The sequence below is a fragment of the Ranitomeya imitator genome, chromosome 1 (genome assembly GCF_032444005.1).
Source record: "Ranitomeya imitator isolate aRanImi1 chromosome 1, aRanImi1.pri, whole genome shotgun sequence".
Taxonomy (NCBI): Eukaryota; Metazoa; Chordata; class Amphibia; order Anura; family Dendrobatidae; genus Ranitomeya; species Ranitomeya imitator.
This window is the reverse complement of record NC_091282.1, coordinates 732912697-732940649: the sequence shown is the minus strand read 5'-3', so window position 1 is coordinate 732940649 and position 27953 is coordinate 732912697. Positions and strand designations below refer to the sequence as shown.

Sequence of the window (27953 nt, the reverse complement as noted above, 5' to 3'; positions counted from 1 at the left end):
GGCGAAGGAAAAATTTGAGGAGTCGTACTGCACTAATTTAGTCTCTCCATATGGTTTCTGTACGACTCTTTAGACTAGGTTTTCTCCGAAACGTGCCGGCGCCTTCGTGCAGCCAGGCTTTGATTCGTGATTGGTTTGGGCAGCATGAATCAAGTGACAGGTTTCCCTTAAATGTTAAAACTCAAAGTTGTGGATTTAGCAGCAAATCTAAAAAATTGAAAGATTTCTGCTACATCTAAATATACGAGAAAGTTAAGGTAAATCTCAGCCCAAATATATGAGATTGTTTCCTGCTATGAATATACATCATATTGTGCTAGGAAATGCACAAATTGTGAACTTCACCAAAAACAGTATTCACAGGTGTGAGGGGTATTTGGCGCCCAAAAAGAGCATCCCTGAACCATACTTTACTCTTAGGAAGAAATAAGGGTAGACATTAATACCAAAGTCATTCCCGTATCCTCTAAGATTTAGGTATAACTAAAGCTAAAAGTCACCAAAGGGTAAAGGATGGGTCAAGGCTCCTCTTAAGAGCACTAGGTGTTCCCCCCACCCCCACACTGACTGTAGGGTCAGCTGTAGGAAATGGATAGGGAAGGTCTACATCCGGTGACAGACTCGTGGCAAAAATCTCCCGACACCTGTAGAAAAGCTGTACATCCCGTGTGTATTCCAATAATGCGTGCTTGATGTGCACTTTTTTGGCAATTTCAATACGTGAAAAAAAAAATTATATGCATTTCCGAGGATAATTTTGTACACCTGAATGTATCCATATAATATAGTCGGGCGACTGTTCTAAAATTCTAAGCATTAGCAAAAACAATTGCCCAACAATCCTCCCCTTACCCCTTAAGCCATAGCCTACTCTTAAAAGAAAAAAAAAAGAACTCTCCAAAGCAACCTTCCCATTCACAGTTCTAAGAAAACTTTTCAAAAACTGCAAAAAGCGCAGAATAGAGGAATAGAGCTACTTACACTTTCCACAGCTTTCAGGCCGTTCCTTAAGGTGACTATTTCTTTGTCCAGTTCAGTCATGCTTAAAAAAAATAAATATATATGTATATAAATAAGATATATATATATTATATAAAATATATACATATGACACATAAGATAAAGCCATTTTATCGATCCATTATAAAGTAATGGCACATCGAAGTCAGGCCCAGGGATCAGGTAGATGCTATGTGTCTGATTACTAGGGATCAGTCTGAAGAGGCCAAGTCGGCCAAACCTTTCCTGCGGTGTTTAATCTGGTTTTATTAGTTTTGGACCCTTTTATGAGTCAGTCTTCAGCTAGCGCTCTATTAGTGGCTGCAGGCAGCTTAAATATTATCATTAAAGGGGTAGTCCAGGCTTGGGGTACAAGCCTGCAGTCACTATATGCCTGCAGACGTGTGAATCCTCACTGCGCAATGTCATTCTCTGGTGCCGTGAGCGGGCCGTCATGTAACCGCAATCATGTGATTTGCATACTTTCGTCCACAATCCAACTAGATGTGTCCAGCCTCGCTCAATTCACTTCTATTGAGGAAGCCGCATACGTCTAGTCTGCATGAGGCCGCATGTATGCAAATAGCATACTTGTGGTCACGTGCCCGCCTGCTCGCATTGCTCGCGATATGAGGATTCAGTCTGCAGTCATAGACTGGACAACCCCTTTAAAACTATGCTCATAGTAAGTTTGATGTGGTTTTTGGATTCACTTCAAAATCCACATCTAATTACTGTTTTCATACTCTTCGATATGGGTTTTGGAGTAGATCCGCTTTACAATCCTCATCAACAACCTGTGTGAACTTATCTTAAAACTTAACCAAAATTTAATTTTTTTACAGACACTGTCCAGTGAAAACATGTTAGGTTCTGTAGAAGGACGTAGATCTGGGGATTTATTATGATGGAATATAGGCTGAACTGGATGGACAAATGTCTTTTTTCGGCCTTACTAACTATGTTACTATGTTACTATGTTACCTATCCATAGGATAAGCGATAACATACTGATAGCTGGTGGTCTGACCTCGGGGACCAGCGCCGATTGGCAAAAAGGGAAATATTTATTCAACAAAGTGGAGCAGCAGGTTGGATGCCTGACTGGCGCAACACGATGAAGGAAAAAGCTGGCTGCAGCGCTCGGCAGCCCAACAGTACATGAATAGAGCAGGCTGCACATGTACACTGCCACACCGTTCTGAAGGGGACAAAATGCCCTGTTCTACCGATTAGCGTGGGTCCCAGTAGTTGGACCCCCATGATAAACAAGTTACCAACTATCCTTTTGATGGGGGATAACTTTTTTCAACTATAGTGCCCCTTTAATTTGTTATTTAGCGGCCGTCGGCTCGATCTTGAGCCATGCTGACTTTATGGATGAACCATCTGTAGGAAGGCGGATCTTGTGCAAGCCTAGATAGGTCCACCAGGGTCTTATCCGTTATCTTGATAGTATCAAGTAATGGGTTGTTGGTCTTCTTCACACCATGATGTCCTTCTCCAGTGCTCGATGTGTCCAACGTTGGCAAGTCATAGTTTGGTGATCCTTGCTTTGAGTGACATGTCTGGCTTTATTTGTTTGTTCTTCTTGCCATCCATGGCACCGATAACATTCTTCTCCAGCACCACATTTCTAAGGCATCGTTTCCTATACTGGAATTGTAATCGACATCAAAAGCTTTTTCGGTGGGTGGATTAGTAATTTGCTATTTATCAGTAAATAAACAGCTTGGTTACGTCAGCGGCCACATTGTAGTTTCTCCTAACTCTTCAGCTTTCTCATGTTTGAAGCGTGGTAGATCCATTCCTCCCAATCTGCAGAACATATGTGTAGCTGTTTGCTCTCGATATATTCAGCTCGCCACTTACTTTACTTTTGCAGCCTCGGGGATACTCTGCAGCTCCTCGTGTAGACTTATAATCTTAGGATATTTCTTTTCTACCACTGTTATTAGATAGTGCAAAAGGGTGATATTCCTGTAATGACACAATATATCTTATTACTGTACAGTAACAATATGAACGACAGATCTTGACATAGGCAAAGCCATCAATCACTTTCTGTACAGGCAGAGAAGTAGGACTTTTCCTATACTCTAGAATGGCTGACGCTTGTCAGTACATGCCGGACAACCCGATGCACAGAAACGGATATCAGCAACTTCATATTCAGCCCAAATGTTGCAGATCTGGACTGTATCAGTGTTCATCTACATCACACACCATTCACGGAGCTGTATGGGAATGAATCCAATATAAGTGCATGATATTCACTACAGGATCTGAACAGCTGAATGTCATCAGAACCATCCCTCTTCCTAACATTACATCACACCGTTCCCCGTGGATCCATTTTTGCAAGCATAAAACAAACCGCAGCTCTTGAGGGAAATTAGTGGAAGTCTCACGCTGGATTGTATATACAACACCCCCTGTGAGAGGTCAGCTACAGGAAAATGCAGAAACCTCCTGGAGGAACCCAATAAAAGATCTTCTCCAGAATATCTCTGCTGATGAGATACCTTTGGGATCGCTTCCGCTGTGGAAGCGATAACCCGTGTAGGCAGTAGTGTAGGTCAAAGTAAGTAGCCAACTACTCCAAGATGGAAGCCAAATTTCATTTACGCAGTTGGGTACACAGAGCCCACCCTGTTCCAGAAGAGATCTACTTCAATGAGACATTTTTTTTCTCATTATTAACTCAAAACGTTTTGTTTTTCTGATAAAACTGTGCAGGTTCCGATTTTTCGGCTTTTGGTCAGGGTGTCCATCTCTACTCTCAGCGTATCGCTCATTTCTCTTGTTTCCAAAGATTCTCCCAGCAATAGGCTACATTCACACATCCGTTTCGCTCATCCACATACAACCCCATTTTTAAGACAAGACGGCACACAGACTCCGCTTATTGGAACCACTCGTTCCATTATTTTTTTTTTATTTTCATGGATCTGTGTCCTGTGTGTTCTGACAAACGCCGAATATGTCCTATTCTCATCCGTTTTTGCAGATCCAACTGGGCCATTTAAATGTACAGGGATGCAGAAAAAAACAGAAAGCGTCAGTTTTACGTCCATTTTCTAAACCATCCATTGAACGGTTTTACCTTTGAATTATATCAGTTTACAGTTTTTAAAAAGGGACAAGAAAAATAATATGGATGCAAAACATGACACAGAGATATAAAAACTGAAGTGAATGTAAGACCGCGGCTTTAGGGGTCATTCAGACAAGCATAAAATCGTTGAGCTGTCAGTGTGCGTCGCCGACGGCACACAGACCCATTATTGCCATAATGCCAGTGCTCACTGGTGAGTTTTCATACTTACCAATAGTCTCATGATTTAAAAAAAAATTGCAACATGTACCATTATGCTCCATATTACGGACATAAATTACGAAGCAATGTAAAGGCAGCTCGGCACCTGTCCTCTTCTATGTCACTTACTTGTCAATGCTGGATTTGGTATCGGCGATCTTATTTAAACTGGAGATCTTAAACCCGTAAGCGTTTCCCCTCTGTCCTTTGTTCATGTAGTTTCCGAAAGCCAGGACCACTTCCAGGAGTTGTTTTAAGCTTTTACTCTGCAAAACCTGCTTGGAGGCTGAGCGGATGGCTGGGCACAAGGGGAGAATGAGAAGTCTAGTGAGGACGGCATTTAGTGTAACATGCAGAACACAGAGGCGTAGGTCATACATCTTTGGCGTTACTGAAAATTGCAAGTGTGTCCAAAAGTCACAGCAATTTCACATTTTAATTTATTTTTCTCACTTCTATAGCGCATTAATTCCACAGCGCTTTACAGACATCATCACTGTCCCCATTGGGGCTCACAATCTAGAATCCCTATCAGTATGTCTTTGGAGTGTGGCAGGAAACCGGAGAACCCGGAGGAAACCCACGCAAACACGGGGAGAACATACAAACTCCTTGCAGATGTTGTTCTTTGTGGGATTTAAAAACAGGACGCCAGTGCTGCAAGGCGGCAGTGCTAACCACTGCGCCACCGTGCTGCCCATTGTGCCACTATAGTGGTGGTTTCTGCTGTGAATTCACCCTTTGCATTGCATTAATTGACAAAAGTGTGAATGCCAAATTTGAAGCATCGGGCAATTTATGATACAAATTTAAAAGAAAGGGCGAAAGAGATTTCATAAAATCAATCACATTGGTACTTAAAAAAAAAAAAAAAATTGCCAATAAATGTGTCCCGTGTGAACAGACCCACAGCGTTTCCCAGGATTTTCAATTAATGGCCTATTCTTCCAGGTCTGCAATGCATAATCAATGGCGTCCAACATTTGGGACCTCCAAGAATTAGCAGAACGAAGGAGCCTTGACTGTTTATACACAGTGCCGTACATGTGGGTGCCTGCAGCTCTTTCCATTTTGGGACATTGAGCCGAGCTATGACCCATCTGTACCTGAATCCCTCACCAGTCAGCAGCATGTGTAAGGGTGCATGATATATTAAGACTAGTGGTGAGTGAACGTGTCTTCGGTGTGCTCAAAAAATACGATCGAGACCCCGCGGCTGCATGTCTCACCGCTGTTTGACAGCCGCAACACATAAAGGGTTTGCCTAACAGACCATATCTGCATGTGTTGTGGCTGTCAAACAGCTGAGAGATATGCAGCAGCAGGGTCTCGATCATATTATTCGAGAATGGGGAAGACACTCAACACCCGAGCATGCTCAGATAACACCTTATTCCATTGCTCATCACCAATTAAGACCCCCGAATGTTAGGGACACTAACTACAACTTACCTTCCACCTTTGGTTTGACTTCAGCAACCCTTTCTGCAAACTTCTTTTTGAAGTACAGAGACTGCAGCCGCTGCTGATAATGGTTGATCCTAGAAGAATTAATCGAATTATTAGAATGTTATTTTCTCGTCCATTATAAAAAACAATCAAATTGCATACCATTTAAGATTTAATAAATGATATATTTTCTAAGAGAAAGTGTATTCCAAGTTGCTTTTGATGTGAATTTTGGAGCAAAATCTGCTCCAGAATCCTCATAAAAAAACGAAACAAAAACAAATAGCGTTGTTAACCAGCTAGAGTCTGTAAGAAAAAAAAAAAAGGCTGGGCTCTGTATCAATAAAGGTGCAGTGGCAAATTTTGATTCCAGTTGTAATCAATTATTACAGTTCCTTCACAGCACATAATTTTATGTGCAATATTTGATTAGAGGGTTATTCCCTTCTTCATAAAATGGGTATTGTTGGATAGCTCTTGTAAAAACAAGCATTTTTGCAATTTACTGCTTATTAAAATTTCCAGCCGTTCTTGAGATACTAACCACTTCTCTTTTTAGCTTGTTGCCTTGGAGACCGACCATTGCTGCTAGACAGCGAAACATACACTTAAAAGCAATTTTATATTGGACTTGTAAGAACTATTTTGAAGCTGACCAGGATAGCTGGAGTGCTCGGTTGCCTCTTAATCCTAGCCAGCTTCAGCATAGTGCTTACAAGCTACACAGCAGCAGTGGTCTGTCTCCTAGGCAACGAGCTGTAAACAAAAGTGCTAATACCTCAAAAACGGCCGTTATTTTTAATGAGCAATAAATTGCAAAAATGCTTTTTTTTTTTTTACAATACCTACCCAACAATACCATCTATGAAGAGGGAAATAACCCTTTAAAGGTCACACTTCGAAACTCAATGTTTCCCAGTGGAATACGGCAGCTGGTCTTAAGCGGTCTGTTTTTTTTTTTCTATTAAGACTATAAAATCGCTACTAAATCTTTATATGTTTCTTCGATTAATAACCCTAATAAACATTACTATCCAATATAAATCAAGGACATGTGGGTGATGCCGCATAGCGCTGACATTTTGCTTTCTTCAGCTAGTTATTATTATTATTATACATTTTTATAGCGCCATTTATTCCATGGCGCTTTACATGTGAAGCTAGTTACAGCCTCCTACTTGTAAACCGGGTAGTTGAGAAATGTGAAGAAAAAAAAAAAATAATAACTTGAAAATTCAATATTCTCCAGTGACGAGACCCGATAAAATAAATACGAGCAGTTTCCAAAATGTGATATTCTATGAAAAGAAAATGTTTTGCAGCTGTGAAAAGACGAGGTTTACACTTTCCCAACAGTGTTCTGAGAAAAGCAAAAGAATAAATGTATCTCCTCTGTACAATTCACCTGGGAGTTCGGAAAATATGGAGTTTTGGCTTAATTTCATCCATCTGGCATAGAGTTTTATTACTTCAGATTTCTCCTTAGTCTTGTATGTGCTTTCCGCTATACATCACAACGTATGGTAGCTATGATGCTCCGGAGGGCCACAATTCGTGATAATGCAGCCTATCAGCTCTGTAGTAATGTGTGACATCACTGACTGCTCAGTTAATCAGTGATGTCTTTTCATCCTAGAAATCTCATTTAAAATGACTTTTTAGGCCACATTTTCATGAAATAAAAAGAACAAGTTCTTTTTTTTTCTATATGCCAAATACCATATATACTCGAGTATAAGCCGAGTTTTTCAGCACATTATTTTTTGCTGAAAACATCCCCCTCGGCTTATACTCGAGTCATTGTCCCAGAAGATGGAGAGGGGCGGCAGCGGCAAAGCAGCGGGTCACAGGAGGCAGGAGTCGGCGGCTGCGGCTAACTCCTGTGTCCGCTGCTAAAGAGAAATAAATATTCACTGCTCTGGCAGTGAATATTAATTTCTCTGTAATAGGCGAACAGTGTCAGCCACAGCCATTGACTTCCAGCAGCAACCAAGATGTCACGTGTGCCCACAAATTAAGAGAAATGAATATTCACCTCTCTCCACTCCCATAGGCGTGGAGTGCAGTGAATACTCATTCCCTTAAGTAGAGGGAACACGTTACCGCACGGCGGATGTGTCTGACACTGTTCGCGCTACTTAAGAGCAATGGATACTCACTGCCCTCCACGCACATAGTCCTGGCGTGGAGAGCAGCAAGTATTCCAGCAGCTGTGCTGTGCTTGTAAGCAGCTGCTGGCACCAGAACAAGATGTAGTCACTGCGAGAGAGCACAGGAAGGGTAAGTAGGATTTTTTTGTATACGCATTTTTGATGGGAGACATGCATACCAGGATAATGATGAGGTTGCCATGCTTACAAGGATAGGGAATGAGGAGCCATGCATACCAGGATGGGGAGGAGGGTGCCATGCATACAAGGATGGGGAGGAGGGTGCCATGCATACCAGGATAGGGATGAGGGTGCCATGCTTACAAGGATAGGAATGAGGAACCATGCATACCAGGATGGGGATGAGGAGGCCGTGCATACCGGGATAGGGATGAGGGTGCCATATATACAAGGATAGGGATGAGGGGACCATACATACCAGGATAGGGATGAGGTGCCATGCTTACAAGGATAGGGACGAGGGGACCATGCATACCAGGATGGGGATGAGGGGGGCCATGCATACAAGGATAGGGATGAGGGGACCATGCATACCAGGAGAGGGATGAGGAACCATGCATACCAGGATGGGGATGAGGGTGCCATGCATGCAAGGATAGGGATAAGGGTGCCATACATACAAGGATAGGGATGAGGAGCCATGCAGACCAGTATAGGGATGAGGAACCATGAATACCAGGATAGAGATGAGGAGGCCGTGCATACTAGGATGGGGATGAGGAGGCCATGCATACTAGGATGGGGATGAGGAGGCCGTGCACACCAGGATGGGGATGAGGAGGCCGTGCACACCAGGATGGGGATGAGGAGGTCATGTATACAAGAATAGGGATGAGGGGGCCCATGCATACAAGAATAGGGATGAGGGGACCATGCAAACAAGAATAGGGATGAGGGGACCATGCATACCAGGATGGGGATGAGGGGGCCCATGCATACCAGGATGGGGATGAGGGGGCCCATGCATACCTTGCTTATGCTTATACTTGAGTCAATAAGTTTTCCCAGTTTTTCATGGCAAAATTAGGTGACTCGGCTTATAATCAGGTCTGCTTATACTAGAGTGTACATTTTTGCTCAATTTGCACCAAGAAAACTAGGTCACTCACCTTGCACCACATTTACTTTGCGTTTTTAGTCACACTTTTTTTTTTTTTTCAATGCTGGAGTGGCGCTTTAAGTATATGTCCCCTGCCCATGGCCATATACCCACCCTCCAGCGTCTTCACCGTTTTTTGGCACTGCGCTGGTTCCGTGGCGCCATCTTGTGACCACAACTTCTGACTGGCCGAAAGTCTGAAGCTACGCCACAAACTCTCAATGGAAGCCGATGAGCGCCAGAGTGAGATTCCCACACACTTAGGCTATGTGCACACGTAAGAAATGTGGTGCAGAATTTTCTACACTAAATCTGCATCTCCTGGCAGAATCCGCAGGTGCGTTTTTGATGCGGTTTTAGTGCGTTTTTTGTGCGGAATTGATGCGGATTTTGTGCAGATTTTACCACTGCAGATTTCTATTAATGGAGGGGTGCAGAAACGCTGCAGAACTGCACAAAAGAAGTGACATGCACTTCTTTGAAATCTGCAGCGTTTCTGCGCAGATTTTTCTGCACAGCTTTGTTTTTCACATGGATTTACATTGTACTGTACATCACAGTGCAGTTCTGCAGCGTTCCTGCTGCAGAAAAAAAACACTGCTGAACTGCACTAAATCTGCATCGTGTGCACATACCCTTACATTGAAGAGTGACCTTTGCGTGGCTCCATGAAACACTGGAGCAACCGGCAGGTCACTTTTTGCCAGAAACGATACTGGAAAACGATGAAGGTGACGGCAAGTGAGTATGAGACAGGGAAATTACATTTAAAGTGTTGCAGAAAGGCTTAAAACCCAACAAGAAAATTAAGAACAACAAAGGATAGTGCCCCAAAAAAACAAGTTATCTTCTTTCCCAAGCATATTGGATAACCTGCTGACCACTGAGGATATGAATGCTGGGACCACCAGAGCCCTTCATGAATGGAGCACAGGTAAGCATGATTGAACTCTGCGAATGGTAATAGCAGATCACTATAATCTGCTTCCTCAGGCAGTTGTCCTACTGAAAATCAATGGAGCAGAAGTCAAGCATGTGCTCCGCTATTCTATTTCCAACCTCGGTCATCACCAAGTTATGCTATATTCTATGGGTAGGGAATAACTTCTTTTTTGGAAATAATCCCTTAAACAACAAATTGAGCCAAATATTGGAATAAAAAAAGTATAGTAAGGCTCTGTTCATATTTAAATTTGTCTGTCCTTAAAACAGAACAGAATGTTCAAAAGGAATAAGGAATCTGATGTATTAGTTTTGCAAATAGAAGCAGAGGGGCTCTACTGATTGCTATGCAGTAAAAGAAAACCAAAAGAAAATGGAAACTAGAGCTAAAAGTAAACAATTTTATTGAAAAAACTATATAAAATATACATGAGTCCAACAAATAAGAACCAGAGTAAAAAGACACAATGAGAAAAAAGAAAGGCGACACTAGTGCCACACACGGACGCTATAATCAAATGAGGAGCAAGTAATCAATTGTTATTATACCAAAGGTATATAAATACACATATGAATAGCATATATCAATAAGGTGGTAATTCTGCATACCAGCAATAAAAGACTGTAGTGTCAGATAAATAACTGGGCAAATGGTAACCACACTCATTAAGAAGCGCTCAAATAATGTACTAGTGCAGGAAGGTTCTAAAATATAAATATAAGTGCAAATAAAGTGCTTAATGCAAACCTTATATAGCAAGGTACCCCATATAGCTTTACTAACAATGATGCATAATCTCAAGTATCCTGGGGAAATCCCATGTGCGTAAGTAAGTTGAGACTAAGCTATACCTGCATAGTTACAATCAAAAACAGATAGGGAAAATGAGAGACGAAACAACCTGCTGCCGTGTGTGGAAAGAGGGGCCCCGACGCGCGTTTCGCAAGTGTTGCTTCCTCGAGGGGCACTTTATTTGCACTTATATTTATATTTTAGAACCTTCCTGCACTAGTACATTATTTGAGCGCTTCTTTATGAGTGTGGTTACCATTTGCCCAGTTATTTATCTGACACTACAGTCTTTTATTGCTGGTATGCAGAATTACCACCTTATTGATATATGCTATTCATGTGTGTATGTATATACCTTTGGTATGATAACAATTGATTACTTGCTCCTCATTTGATTATAGCGTCCGTGTGTGGCACTAGTGTCGCCTTTCTTTTTTCTCATTGTGTCTTTTTACTCTGGTTCTTATTTGTTGGACTCATGTATATTTTATATAGTTTTTTCAATAAAATTGTTTACTTTTAGCTCAAGTGTCCATTTTCTTTTGGTTTTCTATTATATATATTATGGCGGAGCATTTACCTCTGGTGCCCTCTTTATAGGTTTACTACTTGCTATGCAGTAAGTCTGGATTCTAGTTTTCTGACAGGACGAAAAAGTTCTGCATCCAAGACTTTTCTTTCCATTCTAAAAAAAATAAACGAACCCCATAATAATCAATAAAGCCCCTCTTCTTCCGTTAGCATAACTGATACAACAGATCCCTTATTCTGTTTGTCTGCACAGGAGACAAAATGGTCATCCAATGAGAGCCCCTGTTATAGACTAGACCATCTGAAGATGCGCCAGATTTGAGCCTGCACTGTCCAAAAATGAAAACGTATCAGTAAGTCTTCAGCACTGTATTGAGAAGGCTTGAGTGGGGTCTCCTGCCGTCAGTTCAGCAAACCCACATATGCCAGATCACTTGTCAAAACCGAAGATAAAGAAAATAACGTGCCTGCTTGGAGAATTGATGTGAAGATCGTGGTCCATAAGTATGGAATTATTAGCACTCAAAAAAAAAATCTTTCAAATTCTGGGTAGGATTTGGGATGGGTGAGTAGAGTGGGTTTTAGAAAAATAAACTTTTCAGTGGTTAAGTTGGCATGTTGCTCATCAAATGATTAAAAAAAAAAAAACATACCTGCTCATCTCAAAGAGGAACCTGTCCGGTTTGGCCATACGGTCCAGCTCATGTTTGTGCTCCTCCAGCAAGTCAATGTCACTCTTCTCAGGAACAAATTTCAGGAGCTGGAGAAGACAAACTGTGTTAGAAGCCTGAACACATACTTTATGGGGAAGTTTTTACTAAAAGACATCCTCTTTAAAGTGACTAATCTGGAGCGTCTTTTCTTTTATCTCACTTGCAATTATGCATTGTTTATATAGTGGTATATTCCACAGCGCTTTATAATCATCATCCCTGTCTCCATCGGGGCTCACAATCTAGATTCCTTATCAGTATGCCTTTGGTGTGGGGGAGTTAACCTGAGAACTTGGAAGAAACCCACGCAAACAAGAGGAGAACATACAAACTCCATGCAGATGTTGTTCTTTATGAGATTTGAACCCAGGACCCAAGCACTGCAAAGCGACCGTGCTAACCACTGAGCCACCATACTGCCCAACATCTCTATGTTGTGTTGTTCCACCTGTAATTCCTCATGGAAATGTATGCATCCAATGACAACGGACTACGATTGAGAGTATCGATTCTCTGATGGCTCACAAACCTAAGACCGTCAATGTCAGACATGTGAAACTGGCCTTAGTTTGTGAAAACACAGTTCTTTAAGTTCATACATCAAGACTGACACTTTTCATTAATCAGCTAAGATTTACTACACCTTGGGGGCTCGTATATAGAATATTTATTATAGGACTATGTACAAATTAAACTAATAACCACTCATACAAATGGAAAGGGTGAGAACGCTTTCACCGTAGACTTCGGAGACCAATTGCTTCTTGAATTGTCCTTCCCTGGAAATTTTCCCAAGCTCCTTCCTTTTTAATCTGGATTGTATTACCTACAAGTGTATGAGCTGGATCATGTTGTGTTTGTTTTGTAGTGTTTTACTCTTGTATTTGTAGATTTTTCAATTACAGTATTTTCTTAGATTTAAGAAAAGGTCACTGAAGTTAAAGGGAATCTACAGGTTGCCATACCGTAACAAATGCTCAAATAACAGTCTTCAAGCGTCTGCGCTGTGATAACATTCACGTCTTAGTGCTGTTATTTGGGATTATGGCATGCCGGGAGTGAAAGACTGTGGCACGCACAGTCCTACATGGCTATGTACTCCACCAAGTATGCCTTATTAGGTGCCATTCACCCCTACAAGCACCAAGGAAAAAAAAAAGTACTCGATGGTGACCACAGTATAGCTCCACACTATAGTGCCCTATCTGGTCTTAGCATTTCGGTACTTTTCCCAGCTTGTAATAGCATCCATTACCCTGTAGAGGTCACTGCTGCTATTTTTTTCTTTGTGGGTATAGAATAGCACATTTTCGCCCTCAGCATATATATATATATATATGTGAAGTATAATCCTTGCTTGCGACCTGCCATATATCATGTATACATAACAGTATCGGATATTTAGGGGTTTTTTTTTCTTATGTTGTCTAGATCTAAACAGTGACAAATTCCCTCCATTGCACAATTATCTACGCCTCATCTGTCACTATTCAATTTCCAAAAGGCAATTTAGTTAGTTAATGGGTGACGTGGGTGGAGGTTTCCTTCATTTCTGCTGAAAGAAACAAGATCAAGGGTGAAGCGTCAGATAAGCGCCCTCACCTGCTCCAGCATGTCTTTCGGTAGATCCTCCTGCTCGTCCATTGTCAAAATTGCACGTTTGATTTCTTCATTCGACAACTTTAGCCTGCGAGAAAGTAAACATGACATTACATATTAAGCGCTGCAACTCAAGGCATGCTGGGAATTGTAGTTTTGTAGTAGCTGGAGAGACACATTTTAGTGACTGGTGTTTTTCAGCAATGAAAGAAAAAAATATTATTTCTAATTATTCAGGTTTTGCTAAATGAGATCCGATATATACCAAGTGTTCCTAGAAGGCAGAAAGTTCTAGAATTTTGGATAATTCTATCATATTGGATGAAAAGATGCAGAATTCTAGCAACACAAACTCCTTCCCGTCACGCGCTTCGTGGTAACTGTGTACTATGTATCGCACCGCTCATCATCAAAGACTACACTGAATTTGTGCAAGTCCATACTGAGCCACGACATTGTCACAAAAGGAATTTCCAGCACGTTGTGGAGCGGGCCAGCACATGTTCCAACTATGCTTTACTGCTAATCTTATAGATTAGAAAGGAAATTTCCTGACTGTGAGAGTGCTGAACGTGACGGAAACGTGCACTTTTCCCTCAAATTAAATCCAATGGATCTCAGAACCACCATTAAAAGAATGTTACACCTTATCTTAAAAAAGCTGGTCAGGCCTGAAGTCACACTAATAGAAACCTTAAGTCCCGCCATACACTTTACAGCCGATTATTCGTGTTTTGCCTATACACACGAGTGCTCGTGTTCTCTATGTGACTCCTCTGTTGGCGGCTTATCACTAGAGAACAATGAGGACCGGCAGTCCAACATCAGACATGTCGAATCCTTATCTTCCCCAACACATGGCGAGTCAGGGCCCCCATTCAAATGAGACTTTCGGCCGAACTTGTCTGAGTTTCGCCAACGTAAGTCTAATGTACATGGCGGCCCTTATTTCCTTTAACCCAATTCCTAAAACTGTATGGTGACTGTATTTTTAAGTCTGTATTATATCCACAATTCCAAACCAAATTGTGGGTCTCAAGACCCAAAGTGGATGCATCATATCTGCAAGTTAGGGCTATGAGAATGACCTTCTGGTTGGGGCTGCTGGAATATGAGAGAGAATATACAACCGCAATATAGTGTTAACACTCTCCCATTATGGAGTCAGCATTGTTGCCCAACTAGAGGGAGAGTTAGAGGCGGCCGACAAACAGGGAGAAGGACTGCTGGTTCTGACTACACTGGATTTGTTTGTAGTCTGTAACCATGGTAACAGCCTTCATTTAAAAGTATCCTGCTAGATTGTGTCTACAACTCCCTCCAAAAATTCTCAGATGACTCAGTGATTGTAGGGGGCATTGAGGGGAGCCTGGGGGAGGAGGAATATAGAAGGGTGGTTTCTGACTTTGTGGATTGGTGGGGGACTGTCTAGAACTAAATGTAAAGAAAACCAAGGAGATGGTTAACGATCAATATTGCTGGCCAGGAGGTTGAGATTGTTGAGAGCTACAAATATCTGGGGGTTCACCTTCACAGTAAACTCAATTGGAGGTGGCACACAGAAAAGGTTTACAAGAAGGGAATGAGCAGATTGTACTTTCTTCGGAAGCTCAGGTCGTTCAATGTGTGCAGTAAAATGCTGGAAATGTTCTATCAGTCCGTTGTGGCAAGCGCCATTTTTTTTTGCTATCATATGCTGGGGCAGTAGTGTGAGAATATCTGACCCTAATAAGCTCAACAAACTTATCAAGAAGGTAAGCGCGGTTGTTGTCCTCCATCTGGACTCTTGAGGAGGTATTGGAGGATAGGATTCAGATGAAGTGTAGGGCTATAATGATCAATAATACACACCCACTATACGAGCTGTTCCTGAAGCAGAAAAGCACATTCAGCAGCCGCCTAATGCTACTAAGGTGTAAGAAGGAGAAATTCAGGAAATCGTTTGTACCTACTGCTATGGGATGTATAATAATTTCCTACGGGTGAAAGGCGACAATGACTGATTGCTGGTGTACTAATGTCAATTAACAGTGACTTACCGTATATACCTGAACTACCCAGATTTATTTGTTATGTAATGTTGGTATACCTGTGCAAGATTTGTGTCCTAATATTTTATGTACTACTGTTTGTATTGCTGCTGTAATACCATAATTTCCCCTAGGATCAATAAAGTGTATCGTATCATATGCCATCGTATACACACCATTATATATGTGGCGTCACCCACCAAAAGGTCACCAAACCAGACAGCTGACACTGCAGTATTAAACTGCTATATGATATTTACATTCCAACACGTCTATGAATATCTCTCACTACATGAACTTCTATAGAAGAAACCATCCAACCCACCATCCAAAAATAAATAAATACATTGAAATCACAGAAAAGAGTTAATAGTTATGGTGCATAATTACATACAGATTCGCTCCTATTTTGCAAAAATCTATGGATCAATACATACAAAGTATGTTTAACAGAACAAGAAGGCTTGTGTATGAGCCGACAAGTGATATGGAGAAATGCTTTATTCTTGGCAAATGCTAATAGCTTAGGGATGTTTGTGGAATTAAGAGAGGGTAGTGGAAGACATCAGATCAAAGAGGTCATCACCTAATCACTAAAAACAATTGCGGCTTATTAAATAATCCCTTAGGTGTTTAATTTCCGCCACTAGCTCTAGCTCAAGGTTCACTACGTCAAGATCTGTTTACTTAGGAGGGGGTGCTGAAAGCTCTGTACTTACATTGTGGTGGACTCTCCATTGTGTTCATTAAAAAGGAAAATAAGAATAGGACTTCAAATCCTTGAGCTCTCAGCTTCTGATTGTTAAGTCAGTTAATCCATTTTTTTTTTTTTTAAAAGGGAGAATTTTCTGCACAAAATGACCATTCCAACGAAGAACAGGCGGTCAATGCACTCTTGCCGTGGCACAGCAGTTCAGCACACTGTCAGACCCTCCTTGTTTTCCATCTATCTTTACCTCCTCTTCCTTCACTGACCACTCTGGCTTTACAAGAATCATAGAAGAACGGAGAAGGATTTAAAACAAGTAGGTGGGAAGGTGCACAGAGCTGCTCTGCTGCACCAAGGGCCACAGAGGGTCTGTGCTCGGTTTGAACATTCATTTTGTGCCAAGACTCCCTTTAAATCCTGTAAAGACAAAACCTTTCCATATGCACTAGAAGGGTATGTGGACATCATTCCCATCCTGGCGCACACATGAGTGGAGATTCTGGACCAACCATGTTGAAAAGAATGACCACGTGCCGTATTCTACTGTAGACATGTTTGGTTGGTCATAGATTTCTCCGGTGAGAACAGACGATCGATCAACAGATGTTAGAAGCCGTTTGTGTCTTCCTATGTTATATGTAAGGGTTTAACCCTAAAAGTGGCACTTGTATAATAATCATACCTATACTGTTAATGTTGGCGATATACCCCTACCCCACTACTGCTTTGGGATAGATTAGTGTGGACGATGGCATCAGTGCTGGCCTATTTGAGCAGTGGCATAGCATGGCTTGCCAGCACCTGAGGCCAGGCAAAAACTGCATCCCTAATCTAGCAATAAAAACCCCTTTTGAAAGAATCAATGCCCTTTGAGTGAGTGTCCCATCCAAAAGTATTACCATTTTTGTGCCAACCTCCACAAAAAGTTTATACTCACCTAATCCAAATGAAAGAGTCCTCTTCCCCCTGCTCACACACAGAGGGCTGACACAGGCACCGCAATACAATGATGCCATTGTGCTACAAGGACAGTGTCTTCTTGTAGGCTTACACAGTGGAGATTGGCGGATCAAGGAGTTTTTGCTGGAAATCTGGGGCATCGGGCAAGAATTGCGGGTCATGTGCACTACTTCATTGGCACTTGAGACGCCACTGGCAATTGTATTTTTTTCTTTTGAAATTTTGCAACTACCCCTATGGTCACCAACATGAAATGGCTCTGTATCCGAGGGCAGAAACATTCACAGCATCACAGATGTGAGCTGCACATTTTATAAGGGTGCTGCAGACCCCGTTCATGTGGATTTATCAGAAGGATTTATTTACTAAAACCTGCAGTGCAGAGTGTTTAAGTCATTGAATCCTGATCCATACACTTGCAGTTTTAAAAATAACTTGTAATTAATTAAGTAAAAACACATTTCATTAGATTAGGGATATAAAAAATATATATTTATAGTATTCTTACATTTGGCTCCGCTAAACCCAAGGATAAGAGGCCACTTGATATCTGGTTCCTGCAGCCGTGACATCATTCCAAGAAGTCTCAGAAATCAGGGCAAGGGACGGATTAATCCAGGCTGCTACAAACTGGTTTACAAGTCATCTCCATCGCAATGTACAGACACCCCGCTTTATCTGCATTCCCCATTATACCTGCCATAATCCTGGTATAGCAGTAAAAAATGAGCCACTTTTAATGCAAACTGGGTGACCAAATGGCACAGCTGTATCCACTACATGGGCAGGGGCCACAGCGATCAGATCTCTCAGTGTCCTTGATTTAATGAGGAGTTGTATAGTTTTCCTACCTTGGAGATCAGGAAATACAAGGGGGTTGGATGGGATGGCTCTGTCTTTGGGACATATCAGGGTGACAGTCGGTCCCCATTTTGCAGCTGCTACATTCATTAATGTCTATAATGGGAAAACCTTTTTAGAGGTACACAGGTGTCAACAGGAAAACTGCTGCGGTTTTTTAATACATTTTTTTCCCCAGTAACTTGAATGGGTGAAAAATGCCGAAAAAATGGACGTGCTGCAAATATGAAAAAAACACTCTGATAGTTCAAATCTTCGAGAAAAAAAAGCAGAGTGTACATGAGAGTTCAGAAATCGCATCCACTTCACTGCTACTGTAAAACGCAGAGCGTGAACAAGCCCTAAGGCCAGTTCACACACCCATCATCACCTTCTGAGTATGGACTGGCCCCGGTCTCTTGCTCTGAACTCAAGAGCCTAAGGGCTTGTGCACACGACCATAACAATTGGACAAGTGCCATCTGTCGCTTTGATGGACAGCACTGGTCCCCATGTTATTCTATGGGGCTGTGCACATGTCTGATTTTTAACTCGGCCCAAGTCGGCTCCAAAAAAAAACAAAAAACGGCATCCCATTATCGGATTGCACCTAGATCAGAGTCTGATCAGCATAATTGGACCGATTTTCTGGGATAAAGAGATAAAAGTCTGTTTCCCTAGCCTTATAAGCATATATGAATGTCCAGTTGGGGTCTGGAGACCGGTGGCCAGTCCATACTGGGACTATGAAACATGAAAGTGTGACAGCATAACAGTACAAATACAAAATTATTCTATATAAACTGGTGACTAAAAGCTTTGCTATTTTACAGATACAAGTTCAGCCTGAATTATAGTCCAGAACTGCATTAACAAAAATACTTCAGAGCTGAAATCTCCCAGCATTCTTTGCGGTCTAAATCTCTGTATAGAAGTCTTTCTGATGACATTTACACTAGACAATATTGTCTGTCTTTGGAAACGGGATGTGTGTGCTGCCAACAATTTGCAAATGATATGGGGACAGAATGATGAGAATAAAGTTTGCATTGGCCTGACATATAGGGCCTAAAACATCCCTGTATGGACTTGTTACATAGTCAATCATCACTCGTAATGGGGAGAAATCTAGTAGTGATGTGTCAGTGCCCCAATATAGAAGAAACAATGACAATAGAAATGACAAATCAGGGAATTGTTAATTAAGCAATTCTGAATATAATGCCGTAGGTTTACATAAGGTGACCCTACATTTTAAGGAGCTTGGGAAATAACTGAACATGAAGAATGAATGTACCCAGTGTCCACGATTAGATCTACATTCCAGCTATTGCTGACGTTCAGCCATCAGGGTCATGTCCGTCAAGCAGAACCAAGAAGTGTAGGAAGCAATAAACCTTTCATAACCATAGATCTGCTCCACTGTGCCGACTTTGATTTTCATGGGTGTGGTGTAGAAATGGGAAGAAAAAAGAAAGCCCAATTCCCATGTTCATCGTACAGCGTCAGAGTCTGCGTTCATGGTACATGTAGTGACCAGAAAGAAAGTTATTGATGATTTCCTTAATAAACAAAGTAGCTGGAAACGGAGATCTGAACAGTAGAAAGCCAAGATTATTTTTAGCCCGGGTTCTGCAGAACATCTAAAATAGGATGGATTTTCTCTTTCCAGCAAAGTGGGAGGTTTGGAAGTTTTTCAATAAAATGAGGAGCACAGGGACCGGGAATGAAAAGTTCTTTCATCTACTGTCTATCTCTGGATGGGAGGACAAATTGTACTCTACAGCTCTGCTGCCAGTACATTGGGTTCCCAGAGAGCGTGTCAAAGGCACAGAGAGACTACTTGACCTATAAACACGACCACAGTTCAGATTTACAAATATTGAGTTGTTTTCTTCTATTTTAATGGGTTTAACAAGACATGAAAGGAGATCGTTCTTGGTTTTCAGGAGTCATTATACTGTAAAGCCCCCATACACATTAGACTAACGTTGGTTGAACCCGACGATATTGACGGGTTTAGCCAACAGTCTTAAGGTACCGTCACACTCAGCGACGTTGCAGCGATATAGACAACGAGCCGATCGCTGCAGCGTCGCGGTTTAGGTCGCTAGGAGACGTCAGACACCGGCAACAGCAGAACGATGCAGGAGCGATCCAGTGACGTAACGGCGACTCACTTATCGTTCTCGCTGGTTGTTCGCTCCATGAAGAAACATTGCTGGCATTGTTGCTTTTACTGTCAAACACGACGATACACGCCGACCTGACGACCAAATAAAGTTCCGGACTTCTAGCTCCGACCAGCGATGGCACAGCGGGATCCAGATCGCTGCTGCGTGTCAAACACAACGAGATCGCTATCCAGGACGCTGCAACGTCACGGATTGTTGTCGTTCTCGTTCTAAAGTTGCTGAGTGTGAAGGTACCTTAAAGTTTATGGGGTACAGATGATGAGGGAGATAAGGATTTGACATTTTTTTGTTCTCCCTGTGATAAGCTGCCACCAAAGGAGTCTGGTAATGGCTCTCTCACAGAGGACAAAGGAGTGCTTGGCAAAGCGAGCACTACTGTGCATGGAACAGTCAGGTGAGATAGATGCTGGCCGAACAATTGGCCAAACCATCATTCGGATGACAGCCATCTAAGGGTACTTTCACATTGCGTTCAGGTTTATGTCTGACCCCCCCTGCAAAACAGGATACGGACGTGGCCATAGACTATAATGGTGCCGGCAGAGCGAACGTGCGCTCTGTCATGCATCATTTTCGAGCGTGGACGCCCTACAGGAGAGGGACACCCAGATATAGTAGACAGTGTGAGTGTCCACTTCCAGTAGGTGTATATGCCTGTAAATTATGCACAACCAAGCAAATGTTTACTCTGTCAGCATCATTACAGTCTATGGCTTTGTAGGTGCATAGGTCAAAATCCCATTTTGCGTGAGATTCGGACACCAGCCTCAACGTGGCCACCGAACCGGTTCCGGAACACAATGTGAAAGCACCCCAAACTGTTTAGGAGGCTTAAAACTCTGTGAACACTTTTTGGAAAACTCCTTGTGCAGAAGTCAAACTAATTCATAGGCTCTATACACCCAATGGAGACTAAAAGAGTGTCCTACTGGCTTTTGTCGGGATGGGGTCTGTCAATAAACTTTTCATATTTTCCTGAATTTTTGATCTTTAGATTGGGAAACATATATCCACCAATTCAGTTATGATAACAGAAACTGGTTACTAATGTAGCAAGTTGTAGAAAAAATCATCATGGTTTCAGAATGTAACTTTTATTGTTGGTAATAACCCTTTATCAACTTTTCAAACAATAGGTGATAACTTGTAGATCAGTGGTGGTCCAACTGCTGAAACCCCACCCCCCACAATCCCAAGGAAAAACAGCAGATAACGGTTTGTGTCTCACCACTGCATTCATGTTCTATAGGGATGTTGGTAGAAGCTAAGCATTGTATTTGGCTATGTTTGACAGCTCCATAAAGAATGGAAGGAGCAATTGCACGCACGTGGGCCACCGCAGCGGTCAGACCCCCGAGTTATCATCTATCCTTTAGATAAGGGATAGTCTTTTAAGCGGATACTCCCAACTATAAAAAGTGTAATCTTAATGTATGGTTGCACTGCATTCTTATGTGTTCTTGACATCGGAGGGAAGTCTCAGTAGTCGCAGGGGCTGTATAGTGCTGTCAAACCTGAGACCCCCACTGATCAGACCTGCATGAGCTATGTGCCCAGAGCGGTGTATGAGCTCAATTATAAACCAAAGGGTCCAGAAACAACATTCTGAACATCCTTAAGAGCATGTTTGAAATAAAAGATTATTATCGGCAAAAAAATGAAATCACCCTCCCGTGTATTTATTTCACAAGAACACGCCAGTATTCAGCTGTATAATTAGTATTGTTCAGCTAGGCAAACACAATTACGTGCCAGTGACCATACGTGTCTCCTGTGAAGCGCGGCGCCTGATTTCAATACGTTATCACAGAAATATTTTTCTCATTGCACATAAAATAGCATACATAGCAGAAGAAGAATGTCTCCCGGCTCATTGTAATCTGCTCGAGATAAGAACTCGGGGTATGAACTTTATTTTCTGCAGAGAGTTTGCATCTGACAACCCAACACTGTGGAATAGACTTAGCAGCTGGCTCGCCTCATTTCTTTCTACGCCTACTTTCTCTTATCTCTTAAATTTCACTACTCGATAACGTAGTCCACATCCCGAGGGACATCCCTCACAATCGAATATAAAAGTGTTAAATGTTAAATATTTACAAAAAATTAATCTGGGTAATGATTATAAGTGATCATTACTGACTGTCATGGTCTAAAAATAATAATTACATGAAACTACATTTCATGAAACTTGATAGGCTATGATTACCATCTGCATACATGGGGCCGATCAATTATTCCACAGTTGCTTGGCCAAATCGGGAAATAATGTCGTATTCTGAATATTAGATCGAATACAGGTTCAAAGCCTCCCTCATTTTCTTTAAACCTTTTTGTTTTATAGACACATACCTGGAGAGAAGGATATTACAGTTCTGCGCTCGCCTTCCATCTATCACAGAAAGTTCCTTCACTTTCTTCGAGCCCAGCGTACCTTCATTGGAATCGGGCTCTTTCTAAAAAAAAAAAAAAAAAAAATCCACAAATAAAGCGAGAGTTAAATTGAAATCTAATTGACTGGTACGTGCTACATAATGCATAAAAAGATCACTAATGCTTATGCTACAGCAGGAAGATTGAAAGCTAATGGTAAGTTCAGAAGAATTGGTCATTTTGTCAATAGGAAGGTTTAATTGGACTACATGCACATAAAGACAAATGTGTTGGATTTTGTCCCATTCAGGCAGTGCTGTAGATATCAATGGTAAGAAATCAAGGAAAATGGAGAATTATAATAAGACTAACCTATCGCTTAACATATGCCACCAAGATCTGGTCAGTAGGGGATCGACCAATTACTAAAATGAAGTAGCAGCAGTGGCAAGTGCTCCTTTTTGCCTCTCTTTAGAGGCTACACTGCCCAATTATGGTCAGTAGCTGAACTTATAATAATAATCTTTATTTTTATATAGCGCTAACATATTCCACAGCGCTTTACAGTTTGCACACATTATCATCACTGTCCCCGATGGGGCTCACAATCTAAATTCCCTATCAGAATGTCTTTGGAATGTGGGAGGAAACCGGAGAACCCGGAGGAAACCCACGCAAACACGGAGAGAACATACAAACTCTTGCAGATGTTGTCCTGGGTGGGTTTAGAACCCAGGACCCCAGCGCTGCAGTGCTAACCACTGAGCCACCGTGAACTTGCTTAGAAATAGGGGTCAAAGCATCTGGATATCTACTAACTAGGACATTGATGGCATAGCCTAGCATTATATCCCCTAAATTATAATACCTTTTGGAAGAATGTCCTTCAAAACAAAATGTAAGAAAATGGAAAACGACACTTGCCACTTTTTGGGAACTTTATATTTTTGGATTTAGTGGTCATTTAATAAATAAATAAAAAAGATTGTTAATTTCTTCCGGATAATATCAATGTTAGAAAGGTCTGTTATTTTCACTCCACACAAAAAAAAGTGAATTGTATAGTAAGTATTTAGGGATTTATGTTTTTTGTTTTTTTTTACTTTTTCCTTTACATTTTCAGACTTCTGAGCTGGGTTCAGGTAGGACTTCAGTAGTGTCTAAGTAGCTGATTGGTCTTCTCACCAAGACATAGGGTTTAACAATTACTTGTATGACATAAATGTTTAATGCTGGGGTTCCCAGTTTTTGAGAGATGGGGGTTTATGTGTCTTTTTCATAGTAAATATGGAGCTGTGGATACAGCAAACTCTTTCCTGCTTCTACCCCTTTGGTTTCATCGTTTGCAGCCGTACTGCCTTATAGCAGCGGATATGGCTATTAAAGGAAAAATAAGCAGCAAAATAAATGTTTGGTAAAATATCTGCAAAGTCCATAATTTCAAAACCTTGTTCTTATAGGCAGATTTCGAGCGGGTCCCTTCCGTAATACACCTGGAAAAGGTGGCCGAAGAATGAAAATATAATTTCTATGTAAAAAAAAGACTTGCTGTTCACATGTTTGGGCTTTTAAAGATCTTTAGACTGTTTCAGGTTTCCAAAAACACAAAGCAGTGAAATAAAAGTGATCTGACTACGCTTCATGCCTTTTCTGATTAGAAGAAGCTCCATACTTACAAAGACAAGTCAATGGAAAGGATAAAAAAAGACATCCGGAAGACACCTGGATGTCTTTTGGAGCATTTTGTATAAAGATAAAAACACCTTAAAGACTTAAAAAAAAAATTGCATGCAAATTGTCTCAAAAGACGCTATAAAATGTCTTCCAAACCGCTTCAGGAACTACTGGAAAAATGCACAAAGATGCTTCAAGAAAAAAAAAGTGCTGATGTTTCCTACAAGTGTTTCCCGTTAAAACCTCTCTGTTTGCCCAAATGAAAAAATGTAGTGTGAATGTACCCCAAGAGTGCTTTAACATTGCGTCTAGGGTCACGTTTGCTGGTCCTGTCGGGGCATACATCCGAACACCCAGCAAAGCGAGATCCAGACATATGCGCTGATGGGGGCCATAGACTGTAATGGTGCCGGCAAATCAAACATGCGCGCCGACGTGCATCATTCTTGGGACTGTAAAGCAGTACTATGTCAGATTGTCCGCCTTGGACGTATGTCCCAACAGGACCAGCGAACATGACTCTAGACGCAATGTGAAAGCACCCTTAGTGTCCCCAAACTAATGGGGTAGTAAAAGCGGAGTTCGTCCCTACATTCTTGACCACAAATGTCTTTTTTATGAATGAGAAAATTAACTTTCACTCTATGTAAATAATGCAACAAGTACATTAAGGGCAGGCAGATTCATGGCTAGTTCATCGATCTTTTAGGCTATTCACCACCTGCCGTCACTTTTATGACCTTGAATTGTCTCTTCTGCGTCCCCATGTCTATTTATAAGCAGGTGTCAAGCCCATGAGATTAGGCATGAAATGATGCCGAGGATTGATGGTGCACTGGCCGGGAATAGGGCATTTGTAAACATTTTGCTCAGAGATGAAACATCCATTTGCAGCCAGGATGTGACTGTTAAATTTGTCTTTTATTAGCCCTACCAGGAAAGTTATTCGTTTGGGGACCCTAAAGCTCTTGACAAGTTCCAGCTGAGTCAAAGTAGTAGATGCAAAGCCTTGACTTTGTAACGGGTCCCTAAAGGTTTTTAGTTCTGTTGCCGCTGAATAGGTTGAAATTCCGTTGTTTATCATGCATGAAATAAATCATAGGCACCACTGAAGCCATGCCCAATCCCTTGTCAGACGACTGAACGAGTCCCACCAAGAAAAGAAAAAGAATCTACAAGATTAAAATATTAGACGTGTTATAAATGAAAAGGCTTAAATGATAACATGCGAGAGTACGGTACCAGAGCCCTAAATGTCTCTTTTCTGAAGACTGCCTGTGTGTGCAAAATAAACCTCTTAACACATGATCATTGCGTATTGCTTCTACTCTGCAATATTTATGTTGGATTGTGCAGAAAGAACATGAAAGGAAGAGGGCTGCTGCTTATTTCGGTCACATCTAGGGGCACATATAAGATAAGACGTTCCCGGCAGGCTTTGAATGGAATCCATGTCCGAGAAAGACTGTAGAATATCTAATCTTAAAACATATACCAGTTAAAAAAAGATATGGTTAATAAAAACCAATATGGCCATAAATTGGTGGACACCAGACGGCACGAATGACACACAACTGTCAATTTTATCAGACCGGATTGGATCACATCTGTCAATGAGCAGCGTGGGCAATTCAGACGTACAGCCATTGCCGTCAGCGGCACAATGTGCCAGACGCGGTCGCAGCAGCGGACTCACCTGCTTGATGCCGTTGTTCATGGAGAAATCCTGTAGCCAAATCAGCAGCCAAGCATTGGGAAGAAAGGCAATCATTGCGTGCAATTCAGCGGTGGCAGCAAATTAGAGAGAGATAGGAGATAGAAAGTGGCCAAAGCAGATCAGCAACATGTAGTACGTTTTAGGAAAACGCTTGCAGCAAAGAGCCGTCAGGTACAAATACAGACTCGGTGACGTCAATATATTGTGAAAGCGAAGAGATGGTCTACAAGCCTCATAGACATTCGATTAATTCTATACACATCATACACGGTAAATTGGCGGTGGTCCTAAGTCTGCTGCATCGGTAAACTTAGCCGTGCTGATTAATTGGTGCAATATTGCAATTGTCTAAACCTAAGACCTCATGCAAAAGGCAAAGCTCCTTACTATGGGGGTAGGAGCTATGAGCATTTCTGGATGGTGCCTCCAAATACAATGTATACTCCATAATACAGCTGCTGAAAGAACATGCTGGATTTTCCATATTAAAGGTCTTTTTCAGGATTTAAGTCATCAATATGATAGATTTTAGGCACCATCACTGATCATCAGTTTGCAACTCCTTTAGAAGCTGGAATCATATAGACCCAGAAAAAAATCTTTATTAAACTTGATTAAAAATGCCACCAACCTGTGGCTGCACCAGGAAAAAATCAAAAAATACACAAAAAACACCGTGAACAAACTAGGGTGGGGGAAGGACAAATCCCTAGAAAATACCTAGGTCACGCCTACCTACCAGCGGGGGTTGGCACCCTATGGGGAACGATGTGGCGCCCCCGCTCCTCGTCGGCTGAACCCTAGGGTCCCTGATAAACCCTAATGATCCCCAAAGGATCCCCACCGGTGTGGCAATTGCCAATTCTGTAAGCTAATGACTCCAAATAAATCCTTCAGTAGCTCCTCCTCAGGGAAGTGCTTTTTTCAACGTGATTTTTCCAACTGTAAATCAACTGGGGTGGTGTACAGGGCTTCGTGCCCTTGCCCCCTGGATTATATCGGGAAAACAAAAAGAGTTTCGAAGGCGTATGGGGGAACATCTGGGGGATGTAAGACATGAGAGGGACACTCCATTGGCCAGACACATGAGATTAAAACATCCACAGGATATTCTGAATCTAAATTTCACTGTGATAGAGGTGATCAAGCCCAACCCGAGGGGAGGGGACCTCGACAAAATCATTTTACAGAGAGAATGTGAGTGGATTTTTAGGATGGACTCAATTAGCCCAAAAGGCCTTAATGAACAACAATCCTTTGCATGTTTCTTGTAGCACGTGTATGATCTTTTGGTGCCCGCTGTTCGCCTGGACCTGTATCCTTCACAAAAGTATACAATATGCATAATTTCCTTTGAATAAGAAAAGTATGGGACATTTTCTTTGCCATAAGTTAGGTGTTTTTCGTGTTCTACCCTAGATCTAATAAAAAAATGGGACCCTTTGGGGATAATTAGGGTTTATCAGGGACCCTAGGGTTCAGCCGACGCGGAGCGGGGGCACCACATCGCTCCCCATAGGGTGCCAACCCCCGCTGGTAGGTAGGCGTGACCTAGGTATTTTCTAGGGATTTGTCCTTCCCCCACCCTAGTTTGTTCACGGTGTTTTTTGTGTTTTTTGTGTATTTTTTTATTTTTTCCTGGTGCAGCCACAGGTTGGTGGCATTTTTAATCAAGTTTAATAAAGATTTTTTTCTGGGTCTATATGATTCCTAATTTAATAGAAGCCCATTTACCTATACTTCCTTCAGAAGCTGGACACACAGTGTACAGAGCCAAATCAGCACAACGCTGAACGCTGTGTAGTGGTCATCCTCTGGTATCGCGGTCGGCTACTACTGA

At 41.8% G+C, this 27953-nt stretch overlaps 1 protein-coding gene across 4 annotated transcripts in view; it reads right to left on the bottom strand.

Moving 5' to 3' along the window:
- Positions 1-27953, bottom strand: part of DAAM1 (dishevelled associated activator of morphogenesis 1) — a 218840-nt gene that overhangs the window by 8476 nt on the left and 182411 nt on the right. For 3 of the 4 annotated variants that reach the window (XM_069733373.1, XM_069733382.1, XM_069733390.1), the window contains 8 exons: positions 26093-26122; positions 22702-22805; positions 13619-13703; positions 11957-12063; positions 5771-5859; positions 4448-4616; positions 2872-2979; positions 982-1042 (listed from right to left, as the gene is read on the bottom strand). In XM_069733373.1, coding sequence (XP_069589474.1) covers positions 982-1042; positions 2872-2979; positions 4448-4616; positions 5771-5859; positions 11957-12063; positions 13619-13703; positions 22702-22805; positions 26093-26122 — 753 coding nt within the window. The remainder of the gene's footprint in view (positions 1-981; positions 1043-2871; positions 2980-4447; positions 4617-5770; positions 5860-11956; positions 12064-13618; positions 13704-22701; positions 22806-26092; positions 26123-27953) is intronic. The other variant, XM_069733399.1, reaches the window with a different exon arrangement.